The sequence below is a fragment of the Oncorhynchus keta genome, unplaced genomic scaffold (assembly GCF_023373465.1).
Source record: "Oncorhynchus keta strain PuntledgeMale-10-30-2019 unplaced genomic scaffold, Oket_V2 Un_contig_6620_pilon_pilon, whole genome shotgun sequence".
In the NCBI taxonomy this organism is placed as follows: Eukaryota; Metazoa; Chordata; class Actinopteri; order Salmoniformes; family Salmonidae; genus Oncorhynchus; species Oncorhynchus keta.
In genome coordinates, this window is record NW_026288961.1 from 10,334 (window position 1) to 30,021 (window position 19,688).

General features: G+C 44.9%; 1 protein-coding gene and 1 long non-coding RNA gene across 3 annotated transcripts in view; both read left to right on the forward strand.

The window, feature by feature from the left end:
- Positions 1 to 2,089: 2,089 nt before the first annotated feature.
- Positions 2,090 to 19,688, forward strand: part of lmbrd1 (LMBR1 domain containing 1) — a gene marked incomplete at its 5' end in the record, with an annotated part of 117,548 nt that continues 99,949 nt past the window's right edge. The window contains 1 exon segment of the mRNA XM_052511287.1: positions 2,090 to 2,178. Within this exon segment, the coding sequence (XP_052367247.1) occupies positions 2,090 to 2,178 (89 nt within the window).
- Positions 14,901 to 17,285, forward strand: LOC127926022 (uncharacterized). Of its 2 annotated transcripts, none has more exons than XR_008123132.1 (3): positions 14,901 to 15,832; positions 16,905 to 17,030; positions 17,220 to 17,285. It is a non-coding gene; the product is annotated as an uncharacterized LOC127926022 (long non-coding RNA). The 2 variants fall into 2 exon arrangements; XR_008123131.1 differs by lacking the exon at positions 17,220 to 17,285 and adding an exon at positions 17,094 to 17,189.

Sequence of the window (19,688 nt, forward strand, 5' to 3'; positions counted from 1 at the left end):
ATTGTTGCTGCTACTAAACCCTCTACCAATAGTCATTGTTGCTGCTACTAAACCCTCTACCAATAGTCATTGTTGCAGCTACTAAACCCTCTACCAATAGTCATTGTTGCTGCTACTAAACCCTCTACCAATAGTCATTGTTGCTGCTACTAAACCCTCTACCAATAGTAATTGTTGCTGCTACTAAACCCTCTACCAATAGTCATTGTTGCTGCTACTAAACCCACTACCAATAGTCATTGTTGCTGCTACTAAACCCACTACCAATAGTCATTGTTGCTGCTACTAAACCCACTACCAATAGTAATTGTTGCTGCTACTAAACCCTCTACCAATAGTCATTGTTGCTGCTACTAAACCCACTACCAATAGTCATTGTTGCTGCTACTAAACCCTCTACCAATAGTCATTGTTGCTGCTACTAAACCCTCTACCAATAGTCATTGTTGCTGCTACTAAACCCTCTACCAATAGTCATTGTTGCTGCTACTAAACCCTCTACCAATAGTCATTGTTGCTGCTACTAAACCCACTACCAATAGTCATTGTTGCTGCTACTAAACCCTCTACCAATAGTCATTGTTGCTGCTACTAAACCCTCTACCAATAGTCATTGTTGCTGCTACTAAACCCACTACCAATAGTCATTGTTGCTGCTACTAAACCCTCTACCAATAGTCATTGTTGCTGCTACTAAACCCACTACCAATAGTCATTGTTGCTGCTACTAAACCCACTACCAATAGTCATTGTTGCTGCTACTAAACCCTCTACCAATAGTCATTGTTGCTGCTACTAAACCCACTACCAATAGTAATTATTGCTGCTACTAAACCCTCTACCAATAGTCATTGTTGCTGCTACTAAACCCACTACCAATAGTAATTGTTGCTGCTACTAAACCCACTACCAATAGTCATTGTTGCTGCTACTAAACCCTCTACCAATAGTCATTATTGCTGCTACTAAACCCTCTACCAATAGTCATTGTTGCTGCTACTAAACCCTCTACCAATAGTCATTGTTGCTGCTACTAAACCCTCTACCAATAGTCATTGTTGCTGCTACTAAACCCTCTACCAATAGTCATTGTTGCTGCTACTAAACCCTCTACCAATAGTCATTGTTGCTGCTACTAAACCCTCTACCAATAGTCATTGTTGCTGCTACTAAACCCACTACCAATAGTAATTGTTGCTGCTACTAAACCCTCTACCAATAGTCATTGTTGCTGCTACTAAACCCTCTACCAATAGTCATTGTTGCTGCTACTAACCCCACTACCAATAGTCATTGTTGCTGCTACTAAACCCTCTGCCAATGTGTAGTTGGATTAATGCTGTTGTTTTCCTGGGTAAAAGAAATGGTCTGCCCTACTCAGCTAAGTAAATAACAGTGAAAGCCATTCCCAGGAATACATTCCATCTCTAGTCATTGTTTGGCCATGTCTATTTTAGTCCAACAAAATGCACACCGTGATCCATTTAATTGCAGGTCCAAAAGAAATGAAACAGTAAATTAACTTTGTCATCAACCCTGAAGAAAGCTTTCAATACAGAAAATATGAATATTTCAATATTTCACTACATCCTGTTGGTTTCAGTGGCAGGTGTTAGCTTGTCTCTCGACTCAGACTGGGGGGTATTTTTTGACATTCTGACAGTGAAGAGAGTTCCCTGAATACATTCCCTTCAATGCTAGGTAAATAAACTTGTCTAGCAGGGACAACTTTATGTAAATAGTGTATGGGAAACTAAAAGTTGTTTTGCACTGCTGATGATGCTGACGGCTGTTGATAGAAGCAATTATTATCAAGGGACGTAATCAAAACATTGTGTTTCCATTAAGAAATGCACTGGAGATACCCAAAGTCATGGTTTCTCTAATACATTCACTTTACAAAGTAGGCTGTCACATGTTCTAACCTTATTTTAACTCGCCTGGTCCCAGATCTGTTTGTGCTGTACAGCCAACTTCCATCAGATCTGTTTGTGCTGTATAGCCAACGTCCATCAGATCTGGGATCAGGCTATATCATATTTTACTTCTAATAAAGCCAATGGTTTTAATGAATAGTATTTTTTTGCAGGGCCTTCGTTCCTCTTGAAGCCCCACCTAATCAGAATGGTACCCAGTGGGAAAAGATGCAGTATCTGTTTGAGGAGCTGGGGAACAACCGTAAGTATTGTCTGACTGGTAACACTTTACAGTAAGGTACATTTTAATAACACTTTACAGTAAGGTATATTTTAATAACACTTTGCAGTAAGGTACACTTTAAATAACACTTCACAGTAAGGTACATTTTAAATAACACTTTACAGTAAGGTACATTTTAATAACACTTTACAGTAAGGTATATTTTAAATAACAGTTTACAGTAAGGTACGCTTTAAATAACAGTTTACAGTAAGGTACATTTTAAATAACACTTTACAGTAAGGTACATTTTAAATAACAGTTTACAGTAAGGTACATTTTAAATAACACTTTACAGTAAGGTACGTTTTAAATATCACTTTACATTTAGGTACGGTTTAAATAACATTTAGGTATGGTTTTTATCATTTACAGGTAAGGTACATTTAGGCTTTAAATATCAGTTTACATTTAGGTACGGTTTAAATATCAGTTTACATTTAGGTACGCTTTAAATAACACTTTACATTTAGGTACGGTTTAAATACACTTTACATTTAGGTACGGTTTAAATATCAGTTTACATTTAGGTACGGTTTAAATATCACTTTACATTTAGGTACGGTTTAAATATCACTTTACATTTAGGTACGGTTTACATATCACTTTACATTTAGGTTTAAATATCACTTTACATTTACGGTTTTTAAATATCAAATATTTACATTTTACGGTTTAAATATCACTTTACATTTAGGTACGGTTTAAATATCACTTTACATTTTAAATATCACTTTACATTTAGGTACGGTTTAAATATCACTTTACATTTAGGTACGGTTTAAATATCACTTTACATTTAGGTACGGTTTAAATATCACTTTACATTTAGGTACGGTTTAAATATCACTTTACATTTAGGTACGGTTTAAATATCACTTTACATTTAGGTACGGTTTACATATCACTTTACATTTAGGTACGGTTTAAATATCACTTTACATTTAGGTACGGTTTACATATCACTTTACATTTAGGTACGGTTTAAATATCACTTTACATTTAGGTACGGTTTAAATATCACTTTACATTTAGGTATGGTTTACATATCACTTTACATTTAGGTAAGGTTTAAATATCACTTTACATTTAGGTACGGTTTAAATATCACTTTACATTTAGGTACGGTTTACATATCACTTTACATTTAGGTACGGTTTAAATATCACTTTACATTTAGGTATGGTTTAAATATCACCTTACATTTAGGTATGGTTTAAATATCACCTTACATTTAGGTATGGTTTAAATATCACTTTACATTTAGGTACGGTTTAAATATCACTTTACATTTAGGTACGGTTTACATATCACTTTACATTAGGTATGGTTTAAAAGTTCTACTAAAACGACAATTATACAATTCCTAACAAAGTTTTAACTGTTTATAAGTGATTTATAAACTACATACTAACTGTTTATAACCTACTTATAAACCATTTACAGTCACTTCTTAATGTGATGTGTTACCACCTCACTTAGGCTCCAATGTGGCTTCCACACTCAGTCCTTTGATCAGATAGCCCTCGTGAATGACCCAGCACATCACTCACTTGTCTCAGTGTGGTTGGTAATGAATCTCCATTTAGTGGTGGTATTGAAAAGCTGTATGGACCAGAGAGCGATGGATGGATGGCTGACACAAGGCTGCATACTGAGGTGACGTGTGGACTTGGCAGAGGCAACATTTTCCCTCGTCAATGTCAACCATCCTCATTGTGCCACTCGCAACCATCTGTCTCCCGGAAAAAAAGGGAGAAAGCCTCCCTTGCTTTGATGTGTCACTCAAGAAAGACGGTTCTCTCTTCACTGCAGAACTGTGACGAGTATGACCCCCTTCCCTCTATAGAGCAGTTCACACATATATATATATATATTTATCTATTTCTCCTAACGTGACTTGCATTTGAATGTGCCAGTCCAAGTTGAGTGGTCCTCTATGGTCCTCATATGTCTGCTGTCTGTGTGGGTCCATGGGAATGTCTGTGTACACTGTATGTAGACCTAATGTCTGTGTACACTTGGGCTTCCAGATAGTTGTGACAGAGCCAGCTTTATAGCCAACCAGGTGAATGAATAAGTTGGCCTTTAATGGTGGGTTTACAGTTGGAGCAGAGCATGAAGAGGCAGCAGCCGGGATCATGTTGTGCACAGCTCCAAGAGAGGAATCAGGAGGCTCTCTCTGCTCCGGAGCATCTGGGGATCAGGGGAGGAAGTTAACCCATCTGTCACACTCTTCCCACTGTGGCCTGCAGTCAGATCCTGGCCCTGCCCGCCTCTTCTACCCCTCCGACCTCCCTTCTGATACCCCTCCTACCCCTCAATTCCCTCTGACCCTCTCCTCACCCTTCCTGACTGTCCTCCCACCTCTCCCCTCTCTCCGACCCTCTCCTCACCCTTCCTGACTGTCCTCCCACCTCTCTTCTCTCTCCAACGCTTTCCTCACCCTTCCTGACTCCTCCCACCTCTCCCCTCTCTCCAAGCCTTTCCTCACCCTTCCTGACTCCTCCCACCTCTCCCCTCTCTCCAAGCCTTTCCTCACCCTTCCTGACTCCTCCCACCTCTCCCCTCTCTCCAAGCATTCCCTCACCCTTCCTGACTCCTCCCACCTCTCCCCTCTCCAAGCCTTTCCTCACCCTTCCTGACTCCTCCCACCATGCCTGACCCCTTCCTCAGGGCTATTGATCTTCTACTGCAGCCTCCCTTCCTGTGGGGAAATGTCAGTGTTGCTCAGGAGGAAGCGTCTGTCCCCCAACTGGCACCCTATTCCCTTCATAGTGCACTACTTTTGACCAGTGCCCTGTTTTAAAAGTAGTGTAATATACAGTATAGTGAATAGGGTGCAATTTAGGACCCATTCAACATTAAGGCAGGATCATCCCTCCGCTAATTCCCCCTCTCTCTCCTACTCCAGATGGGAGGTTAATTGAGCTTGGGGGAAGACGCTCCTCACTAAGTCAGCCTCCCGACCCCGGCCCTGCAAACCGCTAATTTAGGCCACAAACTGCAGCGACTGCAGCTCAAATGGGGTGGCCATTACATTATCCACAATGGTGCAATGAGGCATGCCGGTGTAGAAATCCCCTCAGCGACTTGGCTACATCCCAAATTTCTCCCTATTACCCTTCTGGGCCATGGTCAAAAGTAGTGCACTACGTAGGGAGTAGGGTGCCGTTTGGGACGCAGAAATAGCTGCTTGGAATTGCTTGTGCTTTCTTGCAGAGCTTGTAGGTTGAAGCAGGGCTTGTAGGTTGAAGCAGGGCTTGTAGGTTGAAGCAGGGCTAGTAGGTTGAAGCAGGGCTTGTAGGTTGAAGCAGGGCTTGTAGGTAGAAGCAGGGCTTGTAGGTTGAAGCAGGTCTAGTAGGTTGAAGCAGGGATTGTAGGTTGAAGCAGGGCTTGTAGGTTGAAGCAGGGCTTGTAGGTTGAAGCAGGGCTAGTAGGTTGAAGCAGGGCTTGTAGGTTGAAGCAGGTCTAGTAGGTTGAAGCAGGGCTAGTAGGTTGAAGCAGGGCTTGTAGGTTGAAGCAGGGCTAGTAGGTTGAAGCAGGGCTTGTAGGCTGAAGCAGGGCTTGTAGGTTGAAGCAGGGCTAGTAGGTTGAAGCAGGGCTTGTAGGTTGAAGCAGGGCTTGTAGGTTGAAGCAGGGCTAGTAGGTTGAAGCAGGGCTAGTAGGTTGAAGCAGGGCTTGTAGGTTGAAGCAGGGCTTGTAGGTTGAAGCAGGGCTAGTAGGTTGAAGCAGGGCTTGTAGGTTGAAGCAGGGCTTGTAGGTTGAAGCAGGGCTTGTAGGTTGAAGCAGGGCTAGTAGGTTGAAGCAGGGCTAGTAGGTTGAAGCAGGGCTAGTAGGTTGAAGCAGGGCTTGTAGGTTGAAGCAGGGCTTGTAGGTTGAAGCAGGGCTAGTAGGTTGAAGCAGGGCTTGTAGGTTGAAGCAGGGCTAGTAGGTTGAAGCAGGGCTTGTAGGTTGAAGCAGGGCTTGACTATTGCATCCGGGACATGGGTTGGTTCCTATTTTGTGCAGTGAAGAGGGACTATTGGTTCCAATCTTTTCTAGACCTGGTCTCTGAATGTCACTTTCTTTTCTAACGCCAGTCATCTGTGTGTGGTTTTAATACGCTCAAGGGCATGCTCTCCAGTCAACCATTCTTCCCTCTGTTTCTCTGAGAGGATCAGTCAGGGTGGTAATTTATCTCTCCCTGCATTTCCCAAAGTGGATAGGCACTCTCCTTCCCCTCCCCTCTTCCCTCCTTCCCCTCCAAGTCTTTGAGCGAGAGAGACTCCACAGTAATCCAATGATAGCCTTGAGTGACTGTGTGTGGCAGAGAGCTACTGTCCTCTCCTCTGAGGGGTGTTAAGGCTGTCGCAGACTCTCATATCCTGGTCCCACACCCAGTCTTCTCTCTGAGCCTCGCAACCATACTGGAGACATAATGATTAATTCAATGTAAAGACTATATGTAATTTAACAGGTGCTTATCAAAAGTGTTTTTGCGAAACCACCTAGCCTATTTCTACATTCCTAACAAAAGTCAGTTAGAGTATAATGATTTCATATATTGGATTGGACCCACGGCCCTGTCTTAGCTATCACCCCCCTCTTACCAAAAGTCACCAGGACCCTGGGTTAGCTATCACCCCCTCTTACCAAAAGTCACCAGGACCCTGGGTTAGCTATCACCCCCCTCTTACCAATAGTTACCCACGACCCTGGGTTAGCTATCACCCCCCTCTTATCAAAAGTCACCAGGACCCTGTCTTAGCTATCACCACTCTCTTACCAATAGTTACCCACGGCCCTGTCTTAGCTATCACCCCCCTCTTACAAAAAGTCACCAGGACCCTGTCTTAGCTATCACCACTCTCTTACCAATAGTTACCCACGGCCCTGGCTTAGCTATCACCCCCCTCTTACCAAAAGTCACCAGGACCCTGTCTTAGCTATCACCACTCTCTTACCAATAGTTACCCACGGCCCTGTCTTAGCTATCACCCCCCTCTTACCAAAAGTCACCAGGACCCTGGGTTAGCTATCACCACTCTCTTACCAAAAGTTACCAGGACCCTGGGTTAGCTATCACCACTCTCTTACCAATAGCTACCCACGACCCTGTCTTAGCTATCACCACTCTCTTACCAAAAGTCACCAGGACCCTGGGTTAGCTATCACCACTCTCTTACCAAAAGTTACCCACGACCCTGTCTTAGCTATCACCACTCTCTTACCAATAGTCACCCACGACCCTGGCTTAGCTATCACCACTCTCTTACCAAAAGTCACCAGGACCCTGGGTTAGATATCACCACTCTCTTACCAATAGTTACCCACGACCCTGTCTTAGCTATCACCACTCTCTTACCAATAGTCACCCACGACCCTGGCTTAGCTATCACCACTCTCTTACCAAAAGTTACCAGGCCCTGTCTTAGCTATCACCCCCCTCTTACCAAAAGTCACCAGGACCCTGGGTTAGCTATCACCACTCTCTTACCAAAAGTTACCAGGACCCTGGGTTAGCTATCACCACTCTCTTACCAATAGCTACCCACGACCCTGTCTTAGCTATCACCCTCTCTTACCAAAAGTCACCAGGACCCTGGGTTAGCTATCACCACTCTCTTACCAAAAGTTACCCACGACCCTGTCTTAGCTATCACCACTCTCTTACCAATAGTCACCCACGACCCTGGCTTAGCTATCACCACTCTCTTACCAAAAGTCACCAGGACCCTGGGTTAGATATCACCACTCTCTTACCAATAGTTACCCACGACCCTGTCTTAGCTATCACCACTCTCTTACCAATAGTCACCCACGACCCTGGCTTAGCTATCACCACTCTCTTACCAATAGTTACCCACGGCCCTGTCTCAGCTATCACCACTCTCTTACCAATAGTCACCCACGACCCTGGCTTAGCTATCACCACTCTCTTACCAAAAGTCACCAGGACCCTGGGTTAGATATCACCACTCTCTTACCAATAGTTACCCACGACCCTGTCTTAGCTATCACCACTCTCTTACCAATAGTCACCCACGACCCTGGCTTAGCTATCACCACTCTCTTACCAATAGTTACCCACGGCCCTGTCTCAGCTATCACCCCCCTCTTACCAAAAGTCACCAGGACCCTGGGTTGGCTATCACCACTCTCTTACCAAAAGTTACCAGGACCCTGGGTTAGCTATCACCACTCTCTTACCAATAGCTACCCACGACCCTGTCTTAGCTATCACCACTCTCTTACCAAAAGTCACCAGGACCCTGGGTTAGCTATCACCACTCTCTTACCAATAGTTACCCACGACCCTGTCTTAGCTATCACCACTCTCTTACCAATAGTCACCCACGACCCTGGCTTAGCTATCACCACTCTCTTACCAATAGTCACCCACGACCCTGGGTTAGCTATCACCACTCTCTTATCAATAGTTACCCACGACCCTGGCTTAGCTATCACCACTCTCTTACCAAAAGTTACCAGGACCCTGTCTTAGCTATCACCACTCTCTTACCAATAGTCACCCACGACCCTGGCTTAGCTATCACCACTCTCTTACCAAAAGTCACCAGGACCCTGTCTTAGCTATCACCACTCTCTTACCAATAGTTACCCACGGCCCTGTCTTAGCTATCACCCCCCTCTTACCAAAAGTCACCAGGACCCTGGGTTAGCTATCACCACTCTCTTACCAAAAGTTACCAGGACCCTGGGTTAGCTATCACCACTCTCTTACCAATAGTTACCCACGACCCTGTCTTAGCTATCACCACTCTCTTACCAAAAGTCACCAGGACCCTGGGTTAGATATCACCACTCTCTTACCAATAGTTACCCACGACCCTGTCTTAGCTATCACCACTCTCTTACCAATAGTCACCCACGACCCTGGCTTAGCTATCACCACTCTCTGTCCAAAAGTCACCAGGACCCTGTCTTAGCTATCACCACTCTCTTACCAATAGTTACCCACGGCCCTGTCTTAGCTATCACCCCCCTCTTACCAAAAGTCACCAGGACCCTGGGTTAGCTATCACCACTCTCTTACCAAAAGTTACCAGGACCCTGGGTTAGCTATCACCACTCTCTTACCAATAGTTACCCACGACCCTGTCTTAGCTATCACCACTCTCTTACCAAAAGTCACCAGGACCCTGGGTTAGATATCACCACTCTCTTACCAATAGTTACCCACGACCCTGTCTTAGCTATCACCACTCTCTTACCAATAGTCACCCACGACCCTGGTTTAGCTATCACCACTCTCTTACCAAAAGTTACCAGGACCCTGTCTTAGCTATCACCACTCTCTTACCAATAGTTACCCACGACCCTGGCTTAGCTATCACCACTCTCTTACCAAAAGTTACCACGACCCTGGGTTAGCTATCACCACTCTCTTACCAATAGTTACCACGACCCTGGCTTTGCTATCACCACTCTCTTACCAAAAGTTACCAGGACCCTGGGTTAGCTATCACCACTCTCTTACCAATAGTTACCCACGACCCTGGCTTAGCTATCACCACTCTCTTACCAATAGTTACCCACGACCCTGGCTAAGCTATCACCACTCTCTTACCAATAGTTACCACGACCCTGGCTTTGCTATCACCACTCTCTTACCAATAGTTACTCACTACCCTGGGTTAGCTATCACCACTCTCTTACCAATAGTTACCCACGACCCTGGCTTTGCTATCACCACTCTCTTACCAATAGTTACCCACGACCCTGGCTTAGCTATCACCACTCTCTTACCAATACCCACGACCCTGGTCTTACCAATAGTTATCCACGGTTTTGCTACCACCACCCTCTTACCAATAGTCACCACGACCCTGGCTTTGCTATCATCACTCTCTTGCCAATAGTCACCCACGACCCTGGTCTTACCAATAGTTACCCACTGTTTTGCTACTACCAACCTCTTACCAATAGTCACCTGCGACCCTGGCTTAGCTACACCACCCTCTTACCAATAGTCACCCATGACCCTGGCTTAGCTATCACCACTCTCTTGCCAATACTCAATCGGTACCCTGGTTGTGCTAGCACCACCCTCTTACCAATAGTCAATCGGTACCCTGGTTTTGCTAGCACCACCCTCTTACCAATAGTCAATCGGTACCCTGGTTGTGTTAGCACCACCCTCTTACTAATAGTAAATCGGTACCCTGGTTGTGTTAGCACCACCCTCTTACCAATAGTCAATCGGTACCCTGGTTGTGCTAGCACCACCCTCTTACTAATAGTCTATCGGTACCCTGGTTGTGCTAGCACCACCCTCTTACTAATAGTCAATCGGTACCCTGGTTGTGCTAGCACCACCCTCTTACTAATAGTCAATCGGTACCCTGGTTGTGTTAGCACCACCCTCTTACCAATAGTCAATCGGTACCCTGGTTGTGTTAGCACCACCCTCTTACTAATAGTCAATCGGTACCCTGGTTGTGCTAGCACCACCCTCTTACTAATAGTCAATCGGTACCCTGGTTGTGTTAGCACCACCCTCTTACCAATAGTCAATCGGTACCCTGGTTGTGTTAGCACCACCCTCTTACTAATAGTAAATCGGTACCCTGGTTGTGTTAGCACCACCCTCTTACCAATAGTCAATCGGTACCCTGGTTGTGCTAGCACCACCCTCTTACTAATAGTCTATCGGTACCCTGGTTGTGCTAGCACCACCCTCTTACCAATAGTCAATCGGTACCCTGGTTGTGCTAGCACCACCCTCTTACTAATAGTCTATCGGTACCCTGGTTGTGCTAGCACCACCCTCTTACCAATAGTCAATCGGTACCCTGGTTGTGCTAGCACCACCCTCTTACCAATAGTCAATCGGTACCCTGGTTGTGCTAGCACCACCCTCTTACTAATAGTCAATCGGTACCCTGGTTGTGTTAGCACCACCCTCTTACTAATAGTCAATCGGTACCCTGGTTGTGCTAGCACCACCCTCTTACTAATAGTCAATCGGTACCCTGGTTGTGTTAGCACCACCCTCTTACTAATAGTCAATCGGTATCCTGGTTGTGCTAGCACCACCCTCTTACTAATAGTCAATCGGTACCCTGGTTGTGTTAGCACCACCCTCTTACCAATAGTCAATCGGTACCCTGGTTGTGCTAGCACCACCCTCTTACTAATAGTCAATCGGTACCCTGGTTGTGCTAGCACCACCCTCTTACTAATAGTCAATTGGTACCCTGGTTGTCAACACCTGAAACACCTTATGCTTCATTACCTTCCAGGTGTTTTCCCTGGATCAGAGCACTGGGCCAGGGAACACACACACAACCACAGACACACACAACCACACACAACCACAGACACACACAACCACAGACACACACTACCACCGCGTGTGTGTTCGTGTTCCCTGGATCAGAGCACTGGGCCAGGGAACACACAGACACACAACCACAGACACACAACCACAGACACACACAACCACAGACACACAACCACCGCATGTGTGTTCGTGTTCCCTGGCCCAGTGCTCGTGGTTTGTCCCAGTGCTCGTGGTTTGTCCCAGTGCATAATGTCTACCCCGAAGGGCTTTCTGTTTCACATCAACTAAATGGGGTCAAATGCTCCCCAGAGATTCAGGGTGTAATGGTGACTGGTTACAACAGAACAGAAGCCGTCTGTGTCTTTCATGCTTGCAAAACATTCTATCCTCAGCGGTTTACTGCCATGAAATTATTAATTATTTGAATGATCAGTCAGTGGTTCATTCCATTTAAATTAATGATCAGTTCAATTTGAGCTATTTTATTTTTCTGGCTGGGTCTCCTCTCTCAGGATCCGTTGAGTGAATTTCTGTTTCGTTTTGGAAAAGCATAAAAAAGCCTGTAAGGCAAAAGCATCCTTGTTCCTACCAGTAATGAGGCTACGGTAGTTTTCAGTTGCGTAGGGGAAGATTTCAGTCTGGCTGGATTGGATATATAGCATAGACATAACAAGACTGCATCTCAAATGCCATGGGTCCTGGTTAAAAGTAGTGCACTATATACAGTTGAAGTCGGAAGTTTACATACACCTTAGACAAAAACATTTCAACTCTGTTTTTCACAATTCCTGACATTTAATCCAAGTAAAAATCCCTGTTTTAGGTCAGTTAGGATCACCACTTTATTTTAAGAATGTGAAATGTCAGAATAATAGTAAAGAGTGATTTATTTCAGCTTTTATTTATTTCATCACATTCCCAGTGGGTCAGAAGTTTACATACACTCAATTAGTATTTCGTAACATTGCCTTTAAATTGTTTAACTTGGGTTAAACGTTTCGGGTAGCCTTCCACAACCTTTCCACAATAAGTTGGGTGAATGTTGGCCCTTTCCTCCTGACAGAGTTGGTGTTTATACTAGTTTCTTTTGATTTTCCCATGATGTCAAGCAAAGAGGCACTGAGTTTGAAGGTAGGCCTTGAAATACATCCACAGGTACACCTCCAATTGACTCATGATGTCAATTAGCCTATCAGAAGCTTCTAAAGCCATGACATCATTTTCTGGAATTTTCCAAGCTTGTTTAAAGGCACAGTCAATGTAGTGTGTGTAAACCTCTGACCCACTGGAATTGTGATACAATAAGTGAAATAATCTGTCTGTAAACAATTGTTGGAGAAATTACTTGTGTCAAGCACAAAGTAGATGTCCTCACCGACTTGCCAAAACTATAGTTTGTTAACAAGACATTTGTGGAGTGGTTGAAAAATGAGTTTTAATGACTCCAACCTAAGTGTATGTAAACATCCGACTTCAACTGTAGAGAATAGGGTGCGATTTAGGACTGTCCCAAAACAGCCAACCCCCCACCTCTCCGATTCAGAGGGGTTGGGTTAAATGCAGAAGACACATTTTGGTTGAATGCATTCAGTTGTGCATCTGAGTAGGTCACCCTTTCCCCTTTCCTTAACCCTCCTGCTTACCAGATCAAGAGCCTGGAGAAGCAGACCCATTTAATACGACCAGTACCAGGATGGAAGACTGAGCACGTGACGCCACACTGAAGGGTTTTGATGCCTGTCGGCAGTTTCAGTTTTCAACCATAGTTAGTGATTCAGACTGTTGAGAAGCATCGGAAGAAGTGCAGCTGTTTTTTAAGACCATATTGTCTTCTCATCACTAAATATTTTAAAGCTTGTTGTCAATGTTCAGCAATATCTGGTTGTTTAGCCTTTTGATACTGAGAAGCAGTGGAATAAGGCTGTCCTTTAGATTAAAGGAAATATATGAAACATATTATCAGGGAACTACTCACCAACCCCCCACCACCTCAGTGGGGCGGCAGGGTAGCCTAGTGGTTAGAGCGTTGGACTAGTAACCAGAAGGTTGCATGTTCAAACCCCCGAGCTGACAAGGTACAAATCTGTCGTTCTGCCCCTGAACAGGCAGTTCTGTTCCTGGGCCGTCATTGAAAATAAGAATTTGTTCTCAACTGACTTGCCTAGTTAAATAAAGGTTAACAATTTTTTTTTAAGTAGCCAACAGAAATAGTAATGATTAAAACAATACTATGGTCACTGGTGAAGGGTTTTATTCTCCTTGACCCCTGTTCCATATTCACCCTTTAAACACGCTGTAAACACCTATACTGTATGACAGGATTACTTGGATATCTACTACTATCCCTGTACAGTTCGATAAATATCTTGTGCTTGAACCTTAAGGGGCATAACAGCAGTATTTTTCCATGGTTCGCCATGATAATCTCACCAGCTATTTGAACAGACAGACCCCCCCCCAGGTCTTACACCAACATGTCTCAGACAGCTTCTCACCTTCTCTCTACATCCACTTCCACCTGTGTGTGTGTGTGTCTCTCTCTCTACATCCACTTCCACCTGTGTGTGTGTGTCTCTCTCTCTACATCCACTTCCACCTGTGTGTGTGTGTGTCTCTCTCTACATCCACTTCCACCTGTGTGTGTGTGTGTGTCTCTCTCTCTACATCTACTTCCACCTGTGTGTGTGTGTGTCTCTCTCTACATCCACTTCCACCTGTGTGTGTGTGTGTGTGTGTCTCTCTCTACATCCACTTCCACCTGTGTGTGTGTGTGTCTCTCTCTCTACATCTACTTCCACCTGTGTGTGTGTCTCTCTCTACATCCACTTCCACCTGTGTGTGTGTGTGTGTCTCTCTCTCTACATCCACTTCCACCTGTGTGTGTCTCTCTACTTCCACCTGTGTGTGTGTGTGTGTGTCTCTCTCTACATCCACTTCCACCTGTGTGTGTGTGTGTGTGTGTGTGTGTCTCTCTCTCTACATCCACTTCCACCTGTGTGTGTGTGTGTCTCTCTCTCTCTCTACATCTACTTCCACCTCTGTGTGTGTGTGTGTGTGTGTGTGTGTGTGTGTGTGTGTGTCTCTCTCTCTACATCCACTTCCACCTGTGTGTGTGTGTCTCTCTCTCTCTCTACATCCACTTCCACCTGTGTGTGTGTCTCTCTCTCTCTACATCCACTTCCACCTGTGTGTGTGTGTGTGTGTGTGTGTGTGTGTGTGTGTGTGTGTGTGTGTGTGTGTGTGTGTGTGTGTGTGTGTCTCTACATCCACTTCCACCTGTGTGTGTGTGTCTCTCTACATCCACTTCCACCTGTGTGTGTGTGTGTCTCTCTCTCCACTTCCACCTCTCACCACCACCTGCATGCCTACTAATCCAGTTGCAGCTTTAGTGTGCGTGTCCATATCCGCATGATTCCATCTCTGCTACAGACAGGAAGGAGAAGCAGCCGAGTGCTGTCTGGGAGTGCTGGGGCTGAAGCAGCTGTTTTAATAAACACTTCTCCTCACTGCATCGGTGGAAGGTAGGAAGGCTCCTCTCCTCGGTGTACACAGAGCCTGAAGGGCCATGGCTATATGCACTAGGAGATAAGGGCTTCCTGATCTCATTCCTGCACTTAGAGATTCCTGCAGAGTTGGATAGAAGGCACATTTTCCACAAAGCCTGTTTTGCATGGGCATTAAAGGCTTCATGGATGTATGCTTGTTCAGACTACACAGTCTAGGCACAGTAGGTGCATATTTTCAGTTTGTTTACAAACCGCCAATGAAGAATAAGAAGAAGAACATTAACTACTTTAAAATGGCGATAGCCCCCAGTGGTGCTGCTGAGAGTGGTGGAGGTTTGCCTTCTGTCCATATCTATGGAACCTAGCTTTCTTCTGCTGATTCTGAGAGTGGTGGAGGTTAGCCTTCTCTCCATATCTATGGAACCTAGCTTTCTTCTGCTGATACTGAGAGTGGTGGAGGTTAGCCTTCTCTCCATATCTATGGAACCTAGCTTTCTTCTGCTGATGCTGATAGTGGTGAAGGTTTTGCCTTCTCTCCATATCTATGGAACCTAGCTTTCTTCTGCTGATTCTGAGAGTGGTGGAGGTTAGCCTTCTCTCCATATCTATGGAACCTAGCTTTCTTCTGCTGATACTGAGAGTGGTGGAGGTTAGCCTTCTCTCCATATCTATGGAACCTAGCTTTCTTCTGCTGATTCTGAGAGTGGTGGAGGTTAGCCTTCTCTCCATATCTATGGAACCTAGCTTTCTTCTGCTGATTCTGAGAGTGGTGGAGGTTAGCCTTCTCTCCATATCTATGGAACCTAGCTTTCTTCTGCTGATACTGAGAGTGGTGGAGGTTAGCCTTCTCTCCATATCTATGGAACCTAGCTTTCTTCTGCTGATGCTGAGAGTGGTGGAGGTTAGCCATCTCTCCATATCTATAGAACCTAGCTTTCTTCTGCTGATACTGAGAGTGGTGGAGGTTTTGCCTTCTCTCCATATCTATGGAACCTAGCTTTCTTCTGCTGATTCTGAGAGTGGTGGAGGTTAGCCTTCTCTCCATATCTATGGAACCTAGCTTTCTTCTGCTGATACTGATAGTGGTGAAGGTTTGCCTTCTGTCCATATCTATGGAACCTAGCTTTCTTCTGCTGATGCTGAGAGTGGTGGAGGTTAGCCTTCTCTCCATATCTATGGAACCTAGCTTTCTTCTGCTGATTCTGAGAGTGGTGGAGGTTAGCCTTCTCTCCATATCTATGGAACCTAGCTTTCTTCTGCTGATGCTGAGAGTGGTGAAGGTTAGCCTTCTGTCCATATCTATGGAACCTAGCTTTCTTCTGCTGATTCTGAGAGTGGTGGAGGTTAGCCTTCTGTCCATATCTATGGAACCTAGCTTTCTTCTGCTGATTCTGAGAGTGGTGGAGGTTAGCCATCTCTCCATATCTATAGAACCTAGCTTTCTTCTGCTGATTCTGAGAGTGGTGGAGGTTAGCCTTCTGTCCATATCTATAGAACCTAGCTTTCTTCTGCTGATTCTGAGAGTGGTGGAGGTTAGCCTTCTCTCCATATCTATAGAACCTAGCTTTCTTCTGCTGATTCTGAGAGTGGTGGAGGTTAGCCTTCTGTCCATATCTATGGAACCTAGCTTTCTTCTGCTGATACTGAGAGTGGTGAAGGTTTGCCTTCTGTCCATATCTATGGAACCTAGCTTTCTTCTGCTGATACTGAGAGTGGTGGAGGTTAGCCTTCTCTCCATGTCTATGGAACCTAGCTTTCTTCTGCTGATACTGAGAGTGGTGGAGGTTAGCCTTCTCTCCATATCTATGGAACCTAGCTTTCTTCTGCTGATTCTGAGAGTGGTGGAGGTTTGCCTTCTCTCCATATCTATGGAACCTAGCTTTCTTCTGCTGATGCTGAGAGTGGTGGAGGTTAGCCTTCTCTCCATATCTATGGAACCTAGCTTTCTTCTGCTGATTCTGAGAGTGGTGGAGGTTAGCCTTCTCTCCATATCTATGGAACCTAGCTTTCTTCTGCTGATACTGAGAGTGGTGGAGGTTAGCCTTCTGTCCATATCTATGGAACCTAGCTTTCTTCTGCTGATTCTGAGAGTGGTGGAGGTTAGCCTTCTCTCCATATCTATGGAACCTAGCTTTCTTCTGCTGATTCTGAGAGTGGTGGAGGTTAGCCTTCTCTCCATATCTATGGAACCTAGCTTTCTTCTGCTGATGCTGATAGTGGTGGAGGTTAGCCTTCTCTCCATATCTATGGAACCTAGCTTTCTTCTGCTGATGCTGAGAGTGGTGGAGGTTAGCCTTCTCTCCATATCTATAGAACCTAGCTTTCTTCTGCTGATACTGAGAGTGGTGGAGGTTAGCCTTCTGTCCATATCTATGGAACCTAGCTTTCTTCTGCTGATACTGATAGTGGTGAAGGTTTGCCTTCTCTCCATATCTATGGAACCTAGCTTTCTTCTTCAGATGTGGAGCACCACGCCTGGTAATAGACTTTATTCTCTCTGTCTAATCCCCTGAAAAAAGTGATTTAATAAACCCAAAGCCGACAGAGGCAGCAGACATAACATCCCCCGGTCTGTCTCTCTGTGAGGGGACTTCACTCATGCTGTCCTCTGCAGAACCTGCTCAGTGTATTGTCTCTCGTACTTACCAAGCTCAGACACTTAACAAAAGCTGGAGGAGATCACAAAGGAAAACACCTATTCAAATGTTAATGCTCATTTCAGGCTGTCAGACTTCAAACGGGTTGGTTCCTTTCCCCGTTATGTCCACACGACAATTAGGCGCAAGTATTTAATTTATATCCATTTTCCTCCCGTGTCTGTGTCCTGGAAAAGTCCTAGTCTACAAAAGTGGTTTGCGAGAAACGTAAACGCAGCGTCTATCTTGGGATGGCATCAATTAATAAAAGGGAGTTTGTTGTTTTTGATGATCAAACGAAGTAGGATTTTTGAGCAGCCTGGTAGGCAGCAGGATACTGTAATATCTAGGCTAACATGACAGGTGATCTCGACACCACTAGGCATAACTACTATTTCAAATCATTTCCAGTAATTTGAGTGTTTGTTTTAGCCTGCCTGGAGTGCCAGATGGGCAGGGCCTGCACTGTTGGGAAAGCTCAATTACGCCCAGCTAAAGTATTACAACTATATTTGAACTATATTTGAACCCAGGTAATGGTGGAACAGTACAGAGAACCAGGGTAAAACCAGCACGAAGAGTAACAATTACGGGCAACCATTAGAACCATTACAATAGTTACAAGACTACAAACCCTGGCCATCTGGCACTCCAGGTTGTCAGGGTTTATTTGATTTATTTTAAGGCTAAATCAAATAAAACCATTTCAAATAGTATTTGATCCCAGGTCTGCTGTTAGGCACATCAGGGCTTAGGCCTGCTTCTGAGGGCCAGAGGGGGAACTGTGGCAAGAACCAGGGGGAACCATGAGGGGCCAACAGTAGGGCTGCTTTCAGCCCTCTCTTCCCTGACAGTTGGGATCCTATCATGGGAGAGAGGCGATCACTCTACCCATCAATCTTTCTGTCTTCTGGGTCTTCTGGCTCCATCCCTGACAGCTGGTCTGACTGACACCCACTGTCCTTCATCCATGACGGGAGGCCCCGGCCACCTACTCCCCCCTTCCCTTCTCATCAAATGGCCTTTCTTCTTCTTCTCCATCAAATGTGACACACATCAAGCTAATCAACAGGACAGAGAGCCAGGCGTTTGGCTTTGTTAATATTCTGCACTCTTGGATTGTTTAGGATCTATAATAGCATTAGATTTTTCTCAACATCAATCAATTTATAATCAAATCAAATGTTTTTCATTTACATCAGCAGTTGTCACAGTGCTGTACGGACACCCAGCCTAAAACCCTAAAGAACATCCATTTGAAATGTTCTTTACAAATGGTAAAGGACACTTCTGTTAATATGCTGAACTCTGAAATAATATACTGGGATAACATTAGTGCTTTCTTTATGTCATTTTTCATATAATACTGTCTTTAGCATTTGAAATGACATTAGACCGTTCTAAATGCCCTTTTTCATTTTCTAAATGTATTTTTCCTGACGTACCGAAAAAGTTTGATGTTTCGAGGCCAAAAGTATCTGTGACCTTTCTGTGACAACCCTTGAACCAGAGATGAAATGGGGGAATGAATGGAAACAAATCAAACATGTACATTATCTGAAACAGGCATCTCTTTCAGCTGATTGAAATATCTCAAGTGTCCATTCATCATTTCAGTTACAGTTACAGGAAGAGAACAGAATAGAACATGCTCTCACTGTTTGGCATCCACTTACAATGTTTTTTTGTGCTCTCTCTCTCCCTCTCTTTCTCTCTCTCCCTCCCTTCTCTCTCTCTCTCTCTCTCTCTCTCTCTCTCTCTCTCTCTCTCTCCCTCCCTTTCTTTCTCTCTCTCTCTCTCCCTCCCTTCTCTCTCTCTCTCTCTCCTCTCCTTCTCTCCCTCTCTCTCTCTCTCTCTCTCTCTCTCTCTCTCTCTCTCTCTCTCTCTCTCTCACCCTCCCTTCTCTCTCACCCTCCCTTCTCTCTCTCATTCTCCCTTCTGTCTCTCCCTCTCACCCTCCCTTCTCTCTCTCCCTCTCACCCTCCCATCCTCTCTTTCTCCCTCCCTCCCTCCCTCCCTCCCTCCCTCCCTCCCTCCCTCCCTCCCTCTCCTCCCTCC